This window comes from Myodes glareolus, chromosome 3, assembly GCF_982192425.1.
Source record: "Myodes glareolus chromosome 3, mMyoGla1.1, whole genome shotgun sequence".
NCBI classification, from domain to species: Eukaryota; Metazoa; Chordata; class Mammalia; order Rodentia; family Cricetidae; genus Myodes; species Myodes glareolus.
The window spans coordinates 27,526,583-27,550,274 of NC_142028.1; the positions used below are offsets into that span (position 1 = coordinate 27,526,583).

At 47.0% G+C, this 23,692-nt stretch overlaps 1 protein-coding gene across 3 annotated transcripts in view; it reads left to right on the forward strand.

Annotated features, from left to right (window-relative positions):
• The first annotated feature begins 4,245 nt into the window (after window positions 1-4,245).
• Cd4 (CD4 molecule) overlaps window positions 4,246-23,692 on the forward strand; it is a 31,642-nt gene continuing 12,195 nt past the window's right edge. The window contains exons 1-3 of one of the 3 annotated variants that reach the window (XM_087904238.1): window positions 4,246-4,606; window positions 14,872-14,967; window positions 15,095-15,259. In XM_087904238.1, coding sequence (XP_087760364.1) covers window positions 14,919-14,967; window positions 15,095-15,259 — 214 coding nt within the window. In that variant the 5' untranslated portion in view covers window positions 4,246-4,606; window positions 14,872-14,918. Of the gene's footprint in view, window positions 4,607-6,398; window positions 6,679-14,871; window positions 14,968-15,094; window positions 15,260-23,692 lie in introns of those variants that run through there. The other 2 variants (XM_087904240.1, XM_087904239.1) reach the window with 2 other exon arrangements.

The window sequence follows — 23,692 nt, forward strand, 5'->3', positions numbered from 1 at the left end:
ACTAGCAAAGATTGCCCTTTGACCTCTGTATGTACTCAGTGATACACTCAACCTCTCTCTCTCTCTCTCTCTCTCTCTCTCTCTCTCTCTCACAAACACACACACACGCACACATGCACACATGCACACGCACACACGCACATGATAAAATAATCGAGGGGCCTATTACTAAGAAGAAGAAAACCGATTTGAGAAGCAGCTACAAAGAGAGCTAGGGTCTGAAGAATGAATGACAGCTCCCTAGATCTGTGATTCTCGTTACGAAAGGGTGGCCTGTGGACCCCAGGAGGCCCTGAGACCTTCCAGGGGGTCTTAAAGGGCGCTAGTTCCATAAAAGTGACAGGACCCCATTTGCCTGTCCTGTGTTACATCCCAGCGAGGCTGCAGAAGCTTCCTGTGCGTAACTGCTGCCTTGGCACAAAGCAGGGTAGTAGCGCGAAAATGTGCCATGGGTCCTCCTCTGCCAGGCACTGACAATGTAAGAACATGCCCGTATTTTACTGAAGAGTGTCTTTGATGAAACAATAAAATTTAATTTTATTAAAATGCAGCCCTTGGGAACACCGTGTTAAGAAGCAAGAAGAAGCAGGGAACATTGTCTGCAGATGAAGTTGCGATGGTTGCTGTGAGTAAAAGCACTATATTCATTGTGGGTGTTCCAAGCCTAACTACATTTTAATATCTCTCTTTTATTATCATTATTTTTAAATAACTAATCTGTTTTAGCAGCCAGTACTCTTAACTGCTGAACTATCTCGCCAGTTCCTTACTCTATTAAAGTTAGCATGCAAAGTGGTGGGTTTCATTATAGCATTTTCATACATATACATTATTATACTTTGTTCATATCTTATTCTCCCCTCTCCCCTATGCCCATCTTTCTGAAGTAGCCCCTTTTTCTGTTTTTAATGTGTGTGATGATATTTTCCCTGCATCTCTGTGCATCGTGCATGTACCTGGTGCCTGAGGAGATGAGAAGATGGGAGTGATCAATTCCCCGAAGCTGGAGTTACAGACAGTTGTGAGCCACCGGGTGGGTTCTGGGAATCAAACCTTGATCCTCTGGAAGAGCAACCAGTGTGTTATTAACCACTGAGCCACCTCTTCAGGCCCGGAACCAGCTAATTTTTTAGAGAGGGAACGGCTAGAGGGTATGTGCACCGTTTATAGTCAACACTCTGGCTGTTCTGTGAAACATGACCTGGAGGAAGGCAGGATAGAGCGCCATGGCCAGTCCAGCCATGGGTATCAAATAGACCTGGAGAGAAAGGTCACGATAGGCAGAGACCCAAGACCCTGGATTCACTTCAAGACTGAACAATTTTTCCGGGCATGGTGGCACATGCTTTTAATCCTAGCGCTCAAGAAGCAGAGGCATGGATCTCTGTGAGCTGGAAGCCAGCCTGGTCCACAAGGCAAGTTCCAGGGCAGCCAGGTCTATGCAGAGAAACCCTGTCTCAAAAAACCAACAAACAAAAAGATGGACACTTTATTTTCCCACCATCATTTGTGTACTGTTTCTCTAGCTACCAGAGACTGCATTGCAAGCAGAACTTGAAGAAACAGCATCTCTGTCCCTTCGATGAGTTCTTCCTTCTACACACCCTGCGCTTGTGGCTTTGTCTTGCTCCAGAGGACATTCCTCCTAGGTTTTTATCTGTGCTTGCAGCTTTCCAAAGTCATGCAGTCAAGGGGCCACATCTGGGTCAGGGAAACAACAAATCACTTGGACCCCAACAGGACAGGACAGGAGATGAGAGGTTGAGGTAGGAGCTACTGCATAGGGGGGCAGTGCCACCCAAGCCTGGAATGGTGGTGCAGAGTGGCCTGGAGAGACTTTTGAAGACATTTAGAAGGTGAAGTCACAGGATTCATAAATAGGTACACGAGAGGGGTTGCATGAGGAAGTTAGAGCACTTTCAATGTGTTTGGCTTGAGTAGCTTGGATGGCAATGCCTTCACTCAGTGGTTAACCTGGGACAAAGGTGTGCAGATGCTAAGTTAGTCTGGAACTAGCCTGAGAAGTGTAGAAATTGCTACATCTGTGTCTTAGTCACTGGTCCATTGCTGTGAAGAGGCACCATGCTCAAGGCAACTCTTATTAAAGAACTATTTAATTGGGGACTTGCTTATGGTTTCAGAGGATTAGTCCATTTTCATCATGGTTGGGAGCACGGCATTGGAGCAGTAGCTGAGAGCTACATCCTGATCTGTAGAAAAAGAGAGAGAGAGAGAGAGAGAGAGAGAGAGAGAGAGAGAGCCAGTCTGGCAGGACTTTTGAAACCTCAAAGTCCACCCTCAGTAATATATTTTCACCAGCAAAGTGCTCTCTGTCTTTCTCCCTCCCTCCCTCCCTCCCTCCCTCTCTCTCTCTCTCTCTCTTTCTCTCTCTCTTTTTGAGACAAGCTTTCTCTCTGCAACAGCCCTGGCTGTCTTGGAACCTTGGAACTAGTTCTGTAGACCAGGCTCGAACTCACAGAGAGTCCTCCTGCCTCTGCCTCTGAGTACTGGGGTCAAAGGCATGTGCTAACAAAGCCCCAACTAAGATCACATCTCCTAATCCTTATAATCCTTTCAAATAGTGCCACTCCCCAGTGGCACTAAGCATTCACATATAGGAGCCTATGGGAGCCGTTCTTACTCCACCACGTTATGGTAAACAAACAAGTGGAGATGTTCCCTGGGAAGGCAGGTATCTACCCACAGAACTTAGAAGAGAGCTAGGCTAGAGAAGAGTTAGGTGAAATTTTGAAGGGAGCAGGCAAAAGCACTTGGCCATTTGACTTCAGACTCCATTTTAGCTGTAGGATGAAATAAAATTCAGGTTCCCAGGCCCTGGGGAACGAAGAGCTTTTCAATGGCCAACCAACCTCTTCCCTAAACCACAGAAATAATCATTATGCATCTTCAGTTCTCTAGAAACGTGGCTGTCCTAATCACAGAAAGAACAAATGGATCTGATTGGTTGGACTGAAAGGCTTGCATTATGTGTTGGTTGACAATGATGGGACAGGCAAGGAAAGTCCCTACTCTTTGATTCCTGATTGTTGAAAATTGTAACTGCAACTTGCCAACAAATGTTTGTGAATTTTGTGCTTATGAACCCCATTTCTGCCTCTGTTCGAGGTTATCAAGAGAAACAAGGTTCTCGAGTCCTAGTCTTGCAGCCCTGATTGATCACTTAGGTGGTGATTTAATAAAATTTTTGGAACCCATAAGTGTTGTCTCTCTTCTTCATCTTGATGCATAACAAGCTAGGTGTAACAATGTTAGCAACGGTGTAGTCCATGGTCACTCTGGTTCCCTCAGGCATCCACAGTGTGGTCATGGTTACTCTGGTTCCCTCAGGCATCCACAGTGTGGTCATGGTTACTCTGGTCCTCTCAGACATCCACAGAGTGGTCCATGGTCACTCTGGTCCTCTCAGGCATCCACAGTGTGGTCATGGTTACTCTGGTCCACTCGGGCATCCACAGTGTGGTCATGGTCACTCTGGTCCTCTCAAGCATCCACAGTGTAGTCCATGGTTCTCTCAGGCATCCACAGTATGGTCATGGTTACTCTGGTCCTCTGAAGCATCCACAGTGTGGTCCATGTTCACTCTGGTCCTCTCAGGCATCCACAGTGTGGTCCATGGTCCCTCTCATCCTCTCAGGCATCCATATTTCAACCCAGGCCTTCTCTGTCACAGTGGACCAGATACATAGCTGCTACTGTTCACAGCCCTGGAAGAGGCCACACAGAACAGATATGCTCAGAGGTGTGGAACAAGAATCCTTTGTGGCATTTGCCACAGCTGCTTTCAAGTTGTCTCTAAAGGAAGAAAGGTCTTGCTTGCCCACCTGTCCAAACACAGTGACCCTGTTCTTCCTGTCAGAGAGGCCGTGCAGTCTAAATGGCTTATCCATACCTTTTCCATAGAGGAGACACATAAAATTCTCATGCTTTTGCATCTCAGCAGCATGCAGCCTACTCAGTCCCGAAGAATGGAAGGAGTAAAAACCAGACAAGTACTGTGTTCGCTGCGGTGGAGCCCTGGCCCTCTCCAGGCCCTTTATCATCTCTTAACAGAACAGCTGACTCAGTGGGTTTGTTGGGCAATATAATCTCATCAAAATTTTCCACTGATTTAATTTGTGCTAACTTTTCTTTTTCGTACGTGGTATTACTATATAACCCAGTCTGGCCTTGACTTTGTGATTCTTCTGCCTAAATCCCCCAAGTTCTGGGGTTACAGCTATGTGGCCCCTAAACCCTGCCTGGTGCTAGCTGGATCTGATTGTGCCGGCCTGTGTCTTGGCCCCCAAACAGACAACAGTAACTTTCCAGACTCTAGCCCAATTCTGCGTCGCTGCTTCCAATGACTTTGGTAGTTTTAATTTGTCAATTTCCCCAACAGCTGGGGTGGAAGGGAGGGACTCCAGAGGGCTGGCCCACGTCTAGCGTGCAGCAGAGCCTCACTACCAGGCTTCCTGTTTCTTCACTTACGGACATCTGTGAAGACATAGCAAACCCTTCTTCCTCAGGAGGCACCTGTTTGTAGAGCTTCGCCTCCTCACACAGACACACCTGTGCAAGAAGCTGAGCCAAGAAGGGCTGGCCAGAGGTAAGAGCAGCGCTGGACTTCGTCTTTTCAAGGAGCTGGAAGGGGCAGCAAAGGTGGCAGCAGAGGCGCCGGAATGTTCTGGATGCTGCTCTCTGTGCCTAGCTGTGTTTCTCTCAGAACAGGTCATGAACCATGATCTCCCACTAGAATCACGAACTTCAAGAGGTTAAGCAGTAAAGCCATGCTCACCCTTGCCTGCCCACCCGGGCGGAGTACAGAGCTCAGAGCAGCAGGCCTCAGGGAAACACCCTGACTAGAATGCAAGATCAGAAAGGCAATGGCCGGGAGAGACAAGAGAAGGCAGCTGGCCCAGGGGTCATGGTGGAGAGGCGAGGCTGGGAAGAGAGAAAAGGCAGAAACAGTTACGGAGAGAAGGGAAGGCTAGAAAGAATGACAGCTGTTGAGTATGGAGGACACATAAGAAAGAAAAAGAAGAAGAGAAAACCAGGACCATATGCAATTTTTCTAAAATCTTCCCTAGAAATCTTCGCTAAGGGTCAGATACTCAAGAACAATTTAAACCGTGTGATCTCTGCAGCCTCTTTCATCTCTTTTGTGATTATGTGAGCTCTTTAATGTTTGTCCTTTTCTGTGAAGTTTTAGGAGTTTGGCTTTTATTTTGTTTTCAGGTCTCATGTTGTTGCCCGGACCGATCTTAATGGCCTGGGCTCTGGTGACGCTTTTGCCTCAGCCTCCCCAGTAGCTGGGACCAAGGCACATGCCACTATGCCTGGATTGATATTTAGAATCTTTGAAGTGTCTAAGGGAACTCTGTTTTCATTAGCTTGAGTTAGGAAGGGAGGAAGGGAGATCCTCAGAAAGTATTAAAACTGGACTCTTGCCTCTGGAGCGCGGCAAATGGATGCTTCTTTCGGTAGACAAGTCGTCAGGACCCTGCCGACCCTGGTGCTCTTGGTGGGAAGTGGGCATGAAGCCAGGCTCTATTTCTCAAGGAGGGGTGCACTATCCAACTCTAGCCCTGCCTCTGCACCCTCAGGCCTTTCTCTTCTCTTAGTCGTGAAGTCACCCTGTGCCCCCTGGAAGTCCTTCAGTTCATAGCATTGTTCCCAGAGAGATTCCCTGAGTTCAGTCTGATCCTTCAAAATGGAAAGGTTCCATTTTGATAATTCAAAGACTTTTCTGAGTGTATAGCTCTTCCCAAATGTTCTGATCTTGAAGGGCACAGTGGGTTTTTGTTTGTTTGTTTGCTTGCTTGCTTGCTTGCTTGTTTCTGTTTCTGGTTTATTTTAATGTACTTTATTTTGGCAAGCCAGGCCCAAGAGTCTGAAGAGGGAAGACCGCTGTTATTTTTTGTTCTTAGGATTTCTGGTGCTGCCTTAGAGTCTGTAGGTTTATACAAAATGGCTGCCTTGCACTGCTGACGGAGAGCCCCTGAAGAGCTAGAAAGGCAGGAACCAGGAATCACTTTCCCTTTTCAATCCTAGGCACTCTCAGAAGAGGCCTGCCCCAGAACCATCTCCCAGTTCTCCCCAGAGACTTGAGGTGGCCTCAGGCCTTGCTCTCGGCCGCAGGGGTGAAGTGGCAGTGCTTGGAGTTGGGTGGTCAGGTCTGGCACATTTTAGACGCTTAGTAAATGCCCGTCAGATTGAATAACTTGGTTGGAGATGGGAAATAAGACCAGTGTGGGGAGGATGTGGGCGTCTGGAGGGCGAATGTTGCGTGCTGTTTACAGCTCTGTTTAGCGCTTTCAGAGAGAAGGGAAGGAGGGGGTGCAGAACCCAAATCCACCCCCCCACCCTCCATCCTGTGGGCATCTGAGGCAAAGGAGAGGGTGACAGAGGTTGCAGCCGCTGAACCGCAAGGGTCGCTTAGAGGGTCGCATCTCTAGGAAGTGTGAATGAAGCCCGTCAGAGTTGAAGGGTGTGTGGTGGGGGCCACATCCCACGACTGAGCTCGAGTGGGCTGACTGGAGGCCGTGAGGGGAAGATAAAAGTGTCTGTGGACCACAGATGGTCGCTGTGGTGGAGCTGTGCCGGGACCGTGCCCTCCTCTCCCGTCTCCGGGGGCCCTGTGAGGGTAGCAGGAACCCCAAGCACCCTGCAAGCTGTGTGGTAGGTATTGCCATTTTCATCACGTCCCTTGTGTGAGCCCTCCCTGCATCCTTTGTGTCCCCTGCAAGCTTCTTGCCTCCCGGAACCCCTTCATGTCTTTGCCTCTCCTCTATCATTCCTGAGAGGCTCTGTGTGCTTTGTGTGTTGGTGGATGCAGGGATGGGTGGCTGTTGCTTTAGGGACCTCTCTGAGTCCCTTTCTCCTTCCCTCGAGGCCTCTGTGCTTTGTTTCCAGAAAAATCTGCCTACTGTCCTTTGTCCTCTGTGTCTCTCCTACTCGGCAGCCAGTTCCTCTCACATCCACCCCTTGGGTCCAGCCCATCCTCTGCAGCTTTGCCGCAGATCAAAGCTTTGGAAGACCTGCTGGCCTGCAGGAAGCCAGTCTGCTTGTTTACAGTGTAGAAAAAAACTACATCTTAGTGGCATCTAGAGAGGGGAAAGAGGAGAAAGAAGAGACAGGAGAGCTCCAAGTTCTCTTCCAAGCCAGAGAACAGTGCCGACTGTAATGGTTGCAGCCCCGAGGAAGCCACCCTGGGAGCATAAGCATGGAAGAGAGAGAGATTCAGAATTGCAGATGTGAGCAGAGAGAGGGGGAGGGGGGCGTTGCAACCAGTCAGTCTCTGCAACTTCTCCCAGGGGTGATGTACACAGGATGCTACCGCAGGAGGTACAGCACCCCTGGGGAGGCTGAGGCTGTGGGAATCAAAGGCCAGGTCTCTCAGGTGGCAGCGGAAGCCTACAGCACCAAAGTAGGCTGTGGCTGGAAACCCACAGCCTCCTCCACTAAGCCAAAGCCCAGAGTGCATTGGGGTGATGCTAGGAGATGTAGACAGAGATAGCTCTCTGCAGAATCTTGGAGTGAGGGGGAGAGAGTGGTTACCATCTGGGGAAGAGCCAGGAATGCCCTCATTCCTCAAGCATCTTTACCAGGACCAGGAGAATTCCAATCCCGCGGAGGGAAAGCCCATGCAAACTGTTTCTCTGTTAGCTTCTCCTCCAGGGACACGTCTGCTGGGAAAGGTTCTCCATCCAGGAGTAGGGGGGCAGTAGGAAACCCTTTCGGGGCTACACTGCCCCTACAGCTCTGTCACCACACCCTTCCCTTAAATGCTCTGCAGGCCCCTCCCCAAGCTAACAGAGCCAACTTGTAGGCACCCTCAGGACTCAGGGACAAGTTTCTTGCTCCCCCCTTCCCCAGACTCCTCTTCTGACCCCTCCTCTTTCTAGCTCCCTGTTTTCAACAAAATGTATTCTCTCTCTCTGTCTCTCTGTCTGTCTCTCTCTCTCTGTATCTCTCTGTCTCTCTCTATCTCTCTGTCTCTGTCTGTCTGTCTGTCTCTCTCCCTCTCTCTCTCTCTCTCTCTCTCTCTCTCTCTCTCTCTCTGTGAGTGTGTGTATGTATCCATCATCTATCTGTCTCTTCTTCTGAAGCATCTAATGTGTTTCAGGTTCTGGAGAATTCCTCTTTCACCAAGTGGAGGAACTGGACAGGGTTATTTCTTAGCTTCCCCAAACCTTATTGTTGGAACAGCCCCCAATACCTTCTCTGAGTGCTAAATCCCTGTCAAGAATTATGTATTTGTGGTCAAGATGGCCCAGCAGGTGATAGGGTAAGTGTCAGGACCTGAGTTCAGTCCCCAGCATCACTAAAGTTGGAAGGAGAGAACTGACCCAGAGTTCCCTGACATTCTCTCCTCTCACTTTCTCTCATAACACAATAATAATTTAAAAAAATGTGTTAGAACCCAGTAGGAAATCTACCTCAGATGGTTCAGGGACTGCAAAGAAAGGGAATTATTCTGGAGTCAGGGACAGGGACAAAGAGACCCACCAGCATGTTGAGGGGCACAGACACTAGCAACAGCAGCGAGGCATTAGAAGGCAGGAAAGGTGTTTCTGGAAGCAGTAGAGCCTAAACTGTGGATAAGGGCTGACAGACAGCGGTTGCAATGCGACAGGGTGGAGGGAGGGTGGACACACAGCTATTGGTGGTGAACACACCAGAGCATGGAGAGAGAGAGAGAGAGAGAGAGAGAGAGAGAGAGAGAGAGAGAAAGAGAGAAAGTAGGGAAATACACTCTCTCTCGCTAAGACACTCCCATCTCCTTTTCGCATTTCCTCTGGGAAATGCCCCAAGTGGTCCCTAGAGGGCCAGGAAGCCTAAAGGACACAATGGCAGCCAGCCCCTTCGGGGGCATTTGGGCACAGATGATGGAGAAGAATACGCTGTACGCTTGTGAATGACTTGGCTCCGTCTGGGCCAGTGCTGGGTGTGAATACACACTTAGGGACTGGCCTTGCTTCTCCTCCCTCCCTTCTCAGGTTCCTTCTCTCCCCCTTCCCTTCCTTCTTCGTGGCTACATTTTTGTAGTACTGAGGATGGAACCCAGGGTGTGCTGAGGAAATCTGTACCACTGAGCTACATCCCAGCCTTCAGTGACCCAGTTAAGAAACAGAATTCGTGTACTACATGCAGTAAGACACACCAGTGAGTTATTTTCCTCTGTCCCATCCTACGTGGCCTAAGTGACACAGGCGTATTATCCATCTCTGCGCTTGCCCGGTGCCGGCCTTGTGGCAGCTCAAGGCAGCCTGAACTGTTCAGACTAGCAGGGAAGCGATTACATGAATCCTTCAATCTTTAAGGTGGACGACGGGACGTGGCCAAGAGAGCGGCAACAGGGAACTGAGTTCACAGAAGGCAGGTTGCTGTAGAACAACACAGGAAGGGTGAGGCAAAGGGAGAGAAAAACCAGGCTCAGGAGGAAAAATAATAAGAAAGTCTTCACGAATGTCTTGTCTCATCAGCTCTGGACCAGATCCCTGGGGAGTTTCTAACAGTCACTTCTCTGAAAGCCACTATAGCCTGGGCCCCTGGATTGCAGTGTGTGTGTGTGTGTGTGTGTGTGTGTGTGTGTGTGTGTGTACGTATGTGCACGTGTGTGTATGTGGGCGCACGTGTGTGTGTGTGTGTGGTGTGTGTGTATGTGCGTGCATGCGTTGTGTGTGTGTGTGTGTGTGTGTGTGAAGTGTAATCAACAGTGGCTCCAGTCACCTCCAGAACTGAGTGAGTCTCAGCTCTCCTAGCTTGACGTTAAAATTGTCAGGCCCCAAGACCATCGTCTGTCAGCGAGCGCCCTGCACCTGCTGTCGCACACTCTCTTTGTTCTCAGAACATCTGGCACACCCCACACCTCGGAGGCACTGAGAACACTCCTCTCCTTTTTCCTCCACCTGAGTGTGTTTTAGGACTTGGACGTGCCTGGGTCTTCTAGAGGCTTGTGAACACACCAACGTGAACCCCTTGTGCCAACTTTGGAGCCCTGGGTCTGGGGTGGGTCTGTGGATCTGTATCTTACAAACTCAGTTTCTCACCTGTTTTCCTGGATATGTGGCAGCAAAGAATCACTCTTCTGCGCTCCGGAGGCAGAGGCAGGCGGATCTCTGTGGGTTCAAGGCCAGCCTGGTCTGCATAGTGAGTTCTAGGCCAGCTACGGCTAGTAACGAGGATTGCTCTTGTCCTATAAGGCTGTCTTTTTCCTCGCATCTGTCGCCCTTTCTCACCTTCTACCTCAACTGTCAGCGTCACTCACAGGCCACAGCCCTTGTCTTTCCGCTGACCCAGACTTCGTAGGCTTTACACTGTCTGCCTGTCGGTCAGTCTGTCTGTCTGTCTGTCTGATACTGACCAGGAAATGAACTCTCTGGGCTTTTGTTTTGTTTGCCTCTCGGCCCTACATGATGCTAAGTCCTCATCCTAAGACAGGCAAAGTAGTGGTGCACACCTGTAACCCCAGAATTTGGGAGGTCTGGGCAAGAGGATCAGGGGTTCAGAATTATCTTTAACAAAAAGAGATGAAGGAAGAAAGGAAGGAAGAAAGGAAGGAAGGAAGGAAGGAAGGAAGGAAGGAAGAAAGAAAGAAAGGAAGGAAGGAAGAAAGAGAAAGACTGGCAGACAGACAAACATCCGGTCCCTCGGCTCTCTTGCCTTCCAGCCGTCTTAGGGAGTCTGTGTCTGCTCAGTGGAATCACACCTTGGTTATCTCAGGCTTATCCTTTCTCCTGCAACTGGCGGGATCCATTTTGCAACCAGAATCACCTTCTCTGCCTAAAACTATCTCCTGGTTCCTGAGCCTCCAAGATCAAGGCCCAGGGTCTCCGCCTACACCCCAGATCTTGGCTCTGTCCCCTCAGTCCCCATCACTTCGCCATTTTCTGAAACCGCTGTTTCCATCCGCAAATAAGTCATTCTTGGCCAGGGCACAACATTGAAAAACATCTGAAGAATTTTTTTTTCTTTGAAACAGGCTTTTTCCATTGCTTTGGAGCCTGTCATGGAACTCGTTCTGTAGACCAGGCTGGCCTCAAACTCACAGAGATCCACCTGTCTCTGCCTCCCGAGTGCTAGGATTAAAGATGTGCGCCACCACCGCCTGGATTGAAGGAAAATTTTGACAGGCTCTCGTATAGCCTAGGTTGGCCTCTAACTCTGTGTAGCTAAGGGTGACCTTGAACTCCTGATTTCCTGCCTCACTCTACCTCCTGTGGTACACACTGTGCTGCATCGCGGCAGCTAGTACCACTGATACTCCTGTATTAGTAATCGCTCCTGAACCCAGGGCCTCCCATACGCTAGGCAGGTACCTACTAGCTGAGCCACATTCCCCATTTTAATTTTCTGAAATTTTTTTTATTAGAACGTTACCATTCTCACCACAGTGACTTAGTGGTAGAGCACTTGACTCATGCGTGTGGCCCTGAGTTCCACCTCAGCAAAAAGAAAATGAGTAAACCGGGCTGGTGAGATGGCTTGTGGGTAAAGGTGCCTGCCACTAAGCTGGCATCTGTCTACACCCCTGAGCGCCACACAGCGAAAAGAGAGAACGGGCTGGCACACAGAGGTCGTTTGCTGACTGCTACACAAGTGTAACATATACAATAGATACATGAATAAGTAAATAAAGTAAAAAAATTTAATTAGTAACAAGCTTCCCTTGCCCATTTAGTAAGCAATGCGTTTTGTTTTCAGTCGGAGTCTTTTTTTTCTTTCTTAAGAAAGTTTTTCTTAGACAATCTTGTACATGTGTAGAATGCATTCTGATCGCTCATCCTCCCCACCTTCTTACCTTTCTCCCACCCTTATCGAATACTCTCTTCTCCCCAGCAAAGTCCCCTTCTCAAGTCGTTTTGATTTTGTTGTTCCGTGACCCGCCCAGTTTAACTGGGGTAGTCCCAGAATCGCTCTGGAGCTGTGTACAGTGCATGGACAAGACACCCTAGGGGTCTCGGAATCACTCTGGAGCTATCTAATGCAGGGACAAGGCACCAGTGGCCTCGCCCAAAGACTATGACTGTGCCTCCAGCAGCTGTCTGCTACCCATAGTTCCTCAGGGAGAGGCAGGACCATGGCCTCCTGAGCTCCTGCCCACCCATGAGTGGGCCCAGTCTTGCACAGGCTGAATGGTTTAAAATGACAGAAGCCTGGGCTATCAATCACACTCGGTCTTGGAGCAGTTTTAGCTTTGGCAAGTAGGCAGAAAATGCAAGAAACCCAGAGGCCTGAGGATCCAGTTTAGTGACAGAGCTCTTGCCTAGCAGGTGCGAAGGGCCGGGTTGCATCCCTCGTACCGCAAAACAGAAAAAGAAGCCAACGATGTCGCCTGGGTGCAAGGTCCATCTGTTAATATATTAAATATTTGAAAATTACAGCTATCAGGACTGGGAGAGTGTAGTAATGCTAGAGAGGTCCACGAGGGCCCGGAATGGAGGAATCCAAAGGTTTATTTATTTGGGGATAAACTCACAGTAAGGATAGCGATCCACAGTCCCCTGCATGCGCTGGGAACTGAAACCAAATCCAGCGGAGAAAGGACTGCGCACGCTTTTCATTTGCACTTGTAGTACATGAGACCACACCCAAAGTAGGTTGGATCTTAAAGGCTGTTGACTGAAGGAGTTCTCACAGCAGGAGAGCGGCTCAGTGGTAGAACACCTGCCTGGTGTGTGGGAATTTTTAGGTTCTAGGCCCACAGAGGAAAAACAAAACAATTTTTAATAGTATCAGTAAAGGTGATACGGCTTATAGGTGAAATAAACCTACCTGGAAATGGTTTACCAAACTTTCTGAACCTGGATCTAAATACATATATGTGTATGTGTATGTATGCATGTGTACATATGTCTATATTATTTTATTTACATGAAATGAAATTGTCAGTCTACACTTATATTTTAGTTTTTTGTTTATTTACTTTATGTGCATGGATGCTTTGTTTTTCTGTGTGTCTGTGTACCATGTGTATACCTGGTGCTGTGGGCCTGAGTTCCAGACAGGCCAACAGTGAGTGCTGGGGATTGGACCCAGGTCCTCTAAAAGAGCAGCCAGCATTCTTAACCACTGGGCCATTGCTCCGGCCAATGTTTACTTTCTATCTCTCTATCTCTCTATCTCTCTATCTCTCTATCTCTCTCTCTCTCTCTCTATCTATCTATCTATCTATCTATCTATCTATCTATGTGATTTTTCGAGACAGGGCTTCTCTGTAGCTTTGGAGCCTGTCCTGGAACTAGCTCTTGTAGACCAGGCTGACCTCAAACTCACAGAGATCCGCCTGCCTCTGCCTCCTGAGTGCTGGGATTAAAGGCATGTGCCACCACCGCCCGGCCACCAGTGTTTATTTTAAAGCCCAAGTCTAACCAGGCCAGAGATCTAAACTAAAAAGAGATATTTCTCTATCAAAATCCAATAGCTTCTTTTATGAACTACTTGTCCAAACTACAAATAATTCTCAAAACAACAAAATCCATTCATAATATTGTCTCTCAAAACTGGATGTGTATGTATGCAGGTATGTATGCTTGAGTTAGTGTATGCGGGGCATGAGTATCCATGCCAGCTTGCTCCAGGGAGCCCCTATTTCTCCCTCCCAGTCGCTGGGATTACAGGTGCCTTCCTGGCTTTTAAGTGAGGTCTGGGGGTCCCAACTCCAGACCTCACATTTGCATGGTAAACATAGTATCCACTGACCAGTTCAAAATTAGATATTTCTTAAGTAGAAAGATCAGAATTATTTTTCTGTTTTGTTTTGTTTCGTTTCGTTTTTACAGACAGGTTTTCTGTGTAGCTCTGGCTGTCCCGGAACTTGTTCTGTTGACCAGACTGGCCTGAACTCAGAGATACACCTGTCCCTGCCTCCCAAGTGCTAGGATTAAAGGTGTGCACCACCACCTGGTTATAATTATTTTTATTAAAAGTCTAGTGGGTTCCTAACCTTTGAGACAGGGTCTCATATAACCCAGGTTAGCCCTGAACTTGCTGTGTAGCTGAGGCTCTCCTTGAATTCTCTCTCTCTCTTTTAACTAAAAATATATTTTATGTTTATGAGTGTTTGCCTGCATATACATGTGGGCACCAACTGGGTGCCTGGAGCCTGCTGAGGTCAGAAGAGGGTATTGCATCCCCTGGGACCAGAGTTACAGATAGAGCCACCATGTGGGTGCTAGAAATCGAACCTGGTCCTCCGCAGGAGCAACACATGATCTCAGCTGCTGAGTCAGCCCTCCAGCCCCTTTAATCTTATTTTTGAGATGTGGTCTCACTACGCAGTCCTGGCTGGCTTTGGACTCATGGTTCTCCTGCCCCAGACTCCTGAATACTAAGATTACAGATACGTGCCTCTGTGCCAGGGTAGGTGACTGGAACTCTTCATGGAACTGCCTGAGATCGTAGTTTGTATTGACACCCATGATTATACTTATTTCTAGGTATACATAATACGCTGCTGTTGCTTAGGATATTAAAATTGCTGTTATGTACCGGGTGGTGGTGGTGCACAGCTTTAACCCAAGCACTCGAGAGGTAGAGGCAGATGGAGTTCTGTGAGTTCAAGGCCAGCCTGGTCTACAGAACAAGTTCCAGGACAGGCTCCAAAGCTACATAGAGAAGTACTACGTTGAAAAACAAAACAAAACAAAAAAATGTTCTTATGCTACCAACATCACACAGTCTTAATTTGAATTTGGCACGGAATACTGCGGTACATTACTGCAGGGTGACTGCTTCATGTATGCAAATAAGGTGCTGGGGCTAGTTACAAAGGCCCTGAGGGAGAGAGGGGTCTTGCATGCTCCATATCCAAGGAATTCCTTAAGACTAATGATTTCTATCTGCCTCTGCCCCTGCCGTTTTTTGCAGACTCCAGTCCCCAGCGACTCAAGTCTGTCGACCTCAGCAAGGCCACAATGTACCAAGGAGTCTCTTTTAGGCACTTGCTCCTGGTGCTGCAGCTGGGTAAGTTTTCTGACTTGAGGACCAGCAGCAGATGGTGCAGGGAGGTGGGCAGATGGGAAAACACAAAAGGCGGGGCTCGGAGAGGAGCCGGCAAGAACACTGAAGCTCGACCTTCTTTCCTATCCAGCACAGCTCCCAGCCATACTTCAAGGGAAGACTGTGGTGGTGGGCAGAGAAGGGGACACGGCGGACCTGCCCTGTAAAAGTTCCCAGGAGAAGAGCATGTTCTTCATCTGGAAGCTCTCTGACCAGACGAGGATTCTGGGGAATCAGAATAACTTTGTGACTAGAGGTAGGATTCCCTGTTCCCCAACCCAGGGAGGAAAACAGTGAGTTGAGTGAACTTACAGGAGGAAACCTGTGCCTAGAAAGCCCAATGTCTCATGGTGGCTAGGGTTGACAAAAGTCTCAATGGTCCTCTACTCTGGTATTTCCTTTCTTCAGCTGCTGCTGATGAATGACTTCTGGTAGGATCTTTTGTTGTTCTTTTAATATTCATGACTTTAGTGGACATTGGAAAACTCATCATAGAAAGTGTATGATTTCAAGAGTTATTACTACAGACTGTGAAGATGATGTGGTATTTTGTTTACTCCCATTAAAGGCAACAGCTAGTGATACAGAGTGCTTGCCTAAAACATCTAAGGGTTTGAGTCCCCCCCCCCCAAAAAAAAACAAACAAAGAAAGAAAAAAACTCCAAAAACAAAGCCAAGTGGTGGTGGCATATACTTTTAATCCCAGCATTGAGGAGGCAGAGGCAGGTGGATCTCAGTAAATTCAAGGTCCGCGTGGGTACAGAATGAGTTCCAGGACATCCAGGACTACACAGAGAAACCCTATTTTGGAAAACCAAAACAAACACCACCACCACCACCCCAAAAAACAAACAAAAAGCCCACAAACAACAAAAACAATAGCTCATATCCTGTGATTAGGTGTTAAGGCAAGAAGGTGGTAAGTTTTAGGTCATATGCCAAGACTGTCTCAAAAATAAATGAAATAAATTTATTTAATCTTAGAAGTGAACACACTCTGAGTGAGTTCCAGGACAGCCAGGGCTACACAGAGAAACCCTGTCTTGAAAAACCAAACAAAAACAGAACAACAACAACAACAACAAAAACCTGAACACATTCTAAGATGCTGCATAAAGTAGATAGATTTGGATAAACTATGTGCGATGTCCCTGAATGGCTGAAGTTTGAGAACAGCCCCAGCCCTACTCTTCTTGGTAGGCAGCTGAGGCCCCACCCCAATCTTTCATGCCCACATAGAAGCAGAGCTGGGTCTGGAATGCTGGCGGGGGAGGGGGCTCTAAAGAGCTGTGATCTAGGCAATGAGATCCTGCTTGATGTCTAGACAGGTATTTTAAAGATGACTCTGTATTCCAATGTGTATAAATACATATGCCTGGCTGGTGGGATGACGCAGCAGGTTAAAGGTGTCCCTGCCACATCTGCTAACCTGACTTCCAGTTTGTGACCCACGTGGTCCGCACTTTGTCTTCTGACCTCCATGTGTTCTCTGTAGCAGGCGTGAGTGGGGACTCTCACATGCCCTCTAAATAAAGTAGTAAATGTAGTACAAAAAATTAAAAATACTTATAAATATCTGAAGTTAATATGTATTTCTAGATCATTTCTTTTCTGTAACTGCTAATTCCTCATTCAACTCTACTATGATTTATTTACTTTACTAATCCCATATTGTTGGACACTGAGGCTCGGATCTCCAGGGAATACCTTTGAGCTCATTTTGCAAATACCTTTTTTTTTTCCTTCGAAGCAGGGTTCTTCTGTTGCTCTGGCTGTCCTGGAACTCGCTTTGTAGACCAGGCTGGCCTTGAATTCACAGAGTCAGCTGCTTTGCCTCCAGACAGTCCTGTGCTGGGAGAGGCCTGCACCATCACCCTTGGGCTCATTAGGTCTTTAAGATCAGCATAATCTGCTTCCTGGCTAGATTTGCATCCAGGACTCTGCTGGGTAGAGCCCTGGCCCCTTGGCAGAAGCCAGATGGCCTGTTGAAACTAAGATAATGGCTCTGAGGATCTCAGAGCTGGTGGGGTGATTTTTCTTCCTCTTGAAAACAGCCCTTGCCGGGCAGTGGTGGCACATGCCTTTAATCCCAGCACTCGGGAGGCAGAGGCAGGCTCAGCTCTGTGAGTTCGAGGCCAACCTGGTCTACAAGAGCTAGTTCCAGGACAGTCTCCAAAGCTACAGAGAAACTCTGTCTCGAAAAAAAACAAAAAACAAACAAAAAAGAAAGAAAAAAAGAAAACAGCCCGTATTTATCCCTAAGTAGCTCAACTACTTCAAACCAGCAGTGTCCGCCCATAAGATCCGTGAGCTCTCACTGCCTGGAACACATTTCCTCATGTTTGGAATATGAGAGGACTGATAATTTTCCAAATCTTTAAGACTGGGTCTTTTGTGCTTAGAAACCTCTTCAGCTAAATATTCAGTTTGATTATTGTGAATTCTACCTACACAAAATAGTAGAAAATTAGCACAGTTTAGTCAAGCCCTTGATCACTTTGTAATAAGAATCATTTCCAACAATGCACACCTCACTTCTAAGATCTGGAGCCCAAAGCTATCTAGACATGTGGAATAGGCCCAGAAAGAAACAAACCTCAGTGAAAGAGAGCCTTCACTCCCTGAAGACTAGGGAAGACACCCAATCTAGAAAGACAAAAACCTCTTAGGTAATTACTGCCCTTCAGCCAAACATCAGAGGCAAAACTGTGTCCTGTTCCCTAATGTATGCCAACCCTGAGCAAGGAGCCACACTTCCTCCTCTTGAGACCTCGGCAGGGACGGTGCCCTCGGAGGTGAACTTGAGAGCTCACTGTTCATCCAGACCAGTCTGTCACGGGCCCTGCAGTGTTGGTGCAGCGTGTCAGAGAGTGTGGCTCAGCCCGCCTGACAATGAATGCCACTTCCTGTAGGGGGTGGTGTCGGAGGAGGCCTGGTGGACAGTTAGGATTTCCATCATCACCAGCAGCAATGAGATCACTGCGCGGCCATGTGGGTGGAGACCAGGGTACAGGCTGGCGTTTCCGCTCAGCCCAGCAGTAATGAGGGGCGTGCCCCTCAAGGGTCAACAGATGATGGAAGGAATGTGCATTTCTAGCTATCTGCAGTGTTAAGGAGGTTCCCCACCTTCCCTGAACAAATGTCATCCAAAGGAGTCAAAGTCGAAAGTTTAATGCAAGCCACTCATCTTCTTCCTGTTGTCATTATTGTTGTTTATTTTTGTTTTTTGAGACAGGATCTCTGTGTAGCTCTGGCTGTCCTGAAACTTGCTGTGAAGACCAGGCTGGCCTCAAACTCACAGAGCTGAGCCTGCCTCTGCCTCCTGAGTGGCTGGGATTAAAGGCGTGTGTCAGAAAACCCAGAACAATACAAAATCTTAAAGAGTCCAACAACAAAGTACTTACAACGCAGCACTCAAATCTCTAAATGTCCACATTGCTTCTCTCCCTTTCCTCCTTCCTTCCTTCTTCTTCCTTCTCTACACACACACACACACACACACACACACACACACACACACAATGATTTTTTAAAAAATGTTTAAACACTAGGAAGGCAAGAAAAGGAATACTGAAACATGTGACTTGAAGGATGAAGCTTGGTTGTAGAGTACCTGCCTGGCACACAGGTTAGACCCCTAACAGACAGGAAACCCTGGGCTAGACTCTTAGCACATAGGAAAGCCTGGGTTAGACCCCTAGCATACCATAAGCTGGGCCTGAGAGGCTTATAACACCAGGACTTCAGCTATGAAGCAAAAGGATCAGAAGTCCAAGGTCATTCTTAGCTACTTGAGGAGTTTGGAGCCAGCCAAACTCAAAACAAAACAAAACAAAACAAAAATAAAAATAAAAACTAAAAGTAACAGGCACAAGCCCTAACATCAACAATTACATTAGGTATAAATGATCTGCATACATTACAGTAGTCTACATGAATTGTAGTAGTCTGCACACATTATAACAACAATGCACATTGTAATAGTGAACAACATTTTAACAGTCTATACACTTTATAACAGTCTATACACATTGTAACAGTCTGTACACATTATAACAGTCTGCATACATTGTAACAGTCTATATACATTTTAACAGTCTATACATATTATAATGATCTACACCACATAATAGTCCACACGGGTTGTTGTTATTATTATTATTATTTGTTGTAAGACTAAGTCTCACTACTTAGCCCTAGATGGCCTGGAGTTCACCATGTAGACCAGCCTGGCCTTGAACTCATAGGAATCCTCCCTGCCTCTGCCACCTGAGTGCTGGGGTTAAAGCTATGTGCCACCACACCTGACCATTATTTCTATTTATGTATTTGCTTAGTTTGGGCTGTGCTGGAGGTTTGAATCTAGGGTCTCCCACATGTAAGGCAAGTGCTCTACAACTGAGTTTTATTCCCAGCCTCCAGACATTTGTTAACAGAGAGTGTTGGGGGTATGGCTGTAACTCAGTGGTGGAGTATTGATCAAGTCCTAGGTTCAATCCATGGCGCTTCCAAAAAGGGAGGAAAGAGCAGTAGACAACATTCTTGAAATTCCTGATTATAGAAATGGACAACAGAAAGGAATGAGGGTCCACAAAGAAAAAGGATGTGAGCCGGGCGATGGTGGGGCACACCTTTAATCCCAGCAATTGGGAGGCAGAGGCAGGTGGATCTCTGTGAGTTTGAGCCCAACCTGGTCTACAAGAGCTAGTTCCAGGACAGTTAGGACTGTAACACAGACAAACCCTGTATCGAATAAAAAAGATGATGTTTTAACTTTCTTTCATTCATTTGTTTTGTTTTTGTTTTTCAAGACAGGGTTTCACTGTGTAGCCCTGGCTGTCCTGGAACTCACTCTGTGGACCAGGCTAGTTTCTAACTCACAGAGATGTGCCTTTCTCTGCCTCCCACATGCTGGGGTTAAAGGCGTGTGCCACCACTGCCTGGCATACCACAATTTTGTAAGACGTGACTATTGAGATAAACTGGGAAGCGTCCGTAAGATTTCATGCTCTTATTTCTCACAATTGCATGTGACTGACTCTACATCTCTAGATAACTAGAATAACATCAGCTTCCATAAACTGAAAAGAAACACCCATAAAGGACCTTGTCAAGGATATTCTGCTAAGTGAAAGTTGATCGGTGGACGTGTCATATAATCCCATTGGAAAGATTGCTTTCAACTCTGTATGAATGTGTGTCTAAGTGCAGTTGCTAGAGGAGGCCAGAAGAGGGCATCAGATAACCTGGAGCTGAAGTCACAGACTTGTAAGCCACTTGACAATGGATTCTGGAACCAAATTTAAATCCTCTGCAAGAGCAGTATGTGCTCTTAACTGGTGAGCCATCTCTCCAGCCCCATTTTAATTTGAAGATTGATTGTATGTGAACATGTTTGCATGAGAAGAAAAAAAAAACCATTGAAAACTCTATATCAAACTGTTGATAGAACTAGAACGGTGGACAGAGAAGTGGAACTTTTCTGGTTTAAATGACTAACCCGAAAAAATAAAATTATCTTAAAGCAGCTTTTAAGATGTATGTTATGGCCAGGCGGTGGTGGCACACGCCTTTAATCCCAGCACTTGGGAGGCAGAGGCAGGCGGATCTACAAACTGAGTTCCAGGATAGCTGGGGCTACACAGAGAAACCCTGTCTCAAAAAAAAGCCCAAAACAAACAAATAAAAAGATATATGTTATGAATATTTTCCATTTCATGAAATACTATATAAAAGCATGTAGTGCCAGCTCTACATGGAATTATGTCCTCTAGTGTATAGCCATGGTGGTTTGAGTAAGGACGGCTCCCTTAGGCTCCTGTGTTTGAGTGCTTAGCCCCAGGGGGTGGAACTGTTTAAAGGGTTGGAAGAATCAGGAGGTGTGACTTTGCTGGAGGAAGTGTGACCCCGGAAGTGGGCTTTGAGGGTTCAATAGTCCATGCTGGCCAGCCAGCTCTCTCTCCTTGCTGTCTGTGGATCGATCAGGACGTAGAATTCTCCAGCACCAGGCCTCACTGTGTACCACCATGCTAACCACCATCTCCCTGCCACGGTGATAATGGACTAAGCCTCTGAAACTGTAAGCAAAGTCCTAATTAAATGCTTTCTTTTATAAGAGTTGCTGTGGTCACAGTGTCTCTTCACAGCAATAGAACTAAGACAATAACCATTATCATTTTCTGTTTTTTGAGACAAGGTCTCATTTGGTAGCCTAAGCTGCCTTTGAACCTACAGTAATTCACCTGCCTCAGGCTTTCAAATGCTGAAAATAAAGGCATGTGCCAGTGATATTTAATAATACCATAACTATGATTTTTATTTCAATATAAGGTCTTACCATATGGCCCTACTAGCCTACAACTTCCAATGTAGCCTAGGCCGGCCTTGAACTTGTGCCCCTCCTGCACCACCTTTGAGATACTGGACTTTCAGGAATACACCACCAAACCCAGCTAAGTACAATTTGTGAGCCGAAATTTTGGTTTGCGTTTAAAAAGCGTTATTTTTAAATGTTCATTTGCTTTTAGCAGCAGCAGCATGTACGTGTGTGTATTTGTGGGTGTGGACACGTGAGAGTTGCTGGGCACGTGCTAAGATCAGAGGACAACTTTTGGGAGCCTGTTCTCTTCTCCTGCTGTGGACTTCAGGGATTAAACTCAGGCAGTAAGGCTCCTGCGGCAAGGACTTTCACCCGCTGAGCCCTGAAACCATTTTGCTGTTGTTTCTGAGGTTTCTCTTTGTAGACCTGGTTGCGCTGAACCTTGTTACATAGACCAGGCTGGCTTTGCACTCACAGATCTCTGCCTGCCTCTACCTCCTGAGTGATTAAAGCCACACTCAGCTAAAATTATTATTTCTTATTTATTCATTTGTTTGGTTTTTCAAGACAGGGTTTCTCTGTGTAACAACCCTAGCTGTTCTGGAACTTGCTCTGTAGACCAGGCTGGCCTCGAACTCGCAGAGATCTGTCTGCCTCTGCCTCCCCAGTGCTGGGATTAAAGATGTGTACCAACACCCATCTAAAATTGTAATCTCTAAGATAATGTTTTGTAAACTAAAGCCTGATAAACTTTATTTACTTATTTAGACACGTGGTCTCTTGTAGCTGAGACTGGCCTCAAACTCAGCTGTGTGGCTGAGGATGACTTTGCACTTCTGACCCTCCTGTTTCTTGTCCCTTTTGAGTACTGGGATTACAGACCTGTAACAACATACCGCCTAGTCTGTGTGGCCATGTGTGGTGCTGAGGATCAAACTTAGGTCCTTGTCCAGCATGCTGTGAAGGAACTCTCCCACATCCGCATCCTGAGCTACATCCAAGCCTTGTTTACTCATTGTTTGAAACAGTCTATAGCCTAGGCTGGCCTTGAACCCATTATGTAGCAGAGATGACCTGGAAGTCTTTTTTTTAAGGAATATTTATTTTTTTTATTATGTCTACAATATTCTGTCTACATGTATACCTGAAGGCCAGAAGAGAGCAACAGACCTTATTACAGATGGTTGTGAGCCACCATGTGCTTGCTGGGAATTGAACTCAGGACCTTTAGGAAGAGGAGGCAATGCTCTTAACCGCTGAGCCATTTCTCCAGCCTGACCTCTTTTGTGTTCTATTTACAGGCAAGCCCACTTTATTGGTACTAGGACCGAAGTCAAGATTTTGCGTATGCTAGGCAAGCACTCTGTCGACTGAGTTACGGTCCTAGGTCCTGAACCTAGGAACACAAACCACAGTGAGCACAAACCACACTCTAGATGACTCTTTACACAAACTCAGCGTTACTGTGTGCTTCTGCCCCTGGCATCACGACCAGCATCGGACATTTTATTCAAACCTGTGTGTGCACTTGTTTGTGGGTACGGGGGCATACATACCACAACAAACACATGGAGGTCAGAGGACAACCCCATGTGTTAGTCCTCACATTCCTCCATGCTTGAGGCAGGCTCTCATGCTGTTTGTCACTGTGTGTGCCAGGCTTGCTGGCCTGTGGGCTCCCACACATTTTGCCATCTCTGCCTCCACCATTTAGGAGTAGCTGGGATTTATAGACATGGGAATTTGAACTCAGATCCTCGTGAATTCGTGGTAAGCACATCACTTATTGAGTTACCTTAACTTTTTTTTCTCCTTCTGATTTGATAGTTTAAAAATATGTTGTTTTAATTTGCATTTATTTTCCTCACCTGTGAGATTAAAACACTTTCTAAAAATTCCTAGTCCTTTGTGCTAATGCTTTTGTTCTCTTTCTGTGATCTGATTTCTGTAGCAACAGTTCCCTTCCTAACTTCCTGGTTGTGTGTGTGTGCATACGCATGTGTGAATGTACGTGTGTGTATTCGGGTGTGCTCACCCTGTGTATCTGAGTGGATCTATTGGGTGTCTGCTTTACACGGTTACAGGAGATTTGAACTCAGGTCAATGACAATGACAATATCACCCTCTCATTGCTTCCACTTGTGTGGAAGGGGTTTGCCCTTTTCTCTGCTCCAGTCTCTCATTTCTCACTGGTCTCCAGCTACGGTCACTTCTTTCTTCAACTGTTATTTGGTTTCCTCCTCTTTAAAGGCCCACTTGTGTGTCTCCTGGTTGTTCTGCTTCTCGTCTCTCTTGGATTTCTCTTTCTGCTGCTGCGGTACTGACTTCCAAAGCATCATCCCCCGCCTAGGACCAAGACTAGCCGCTTCC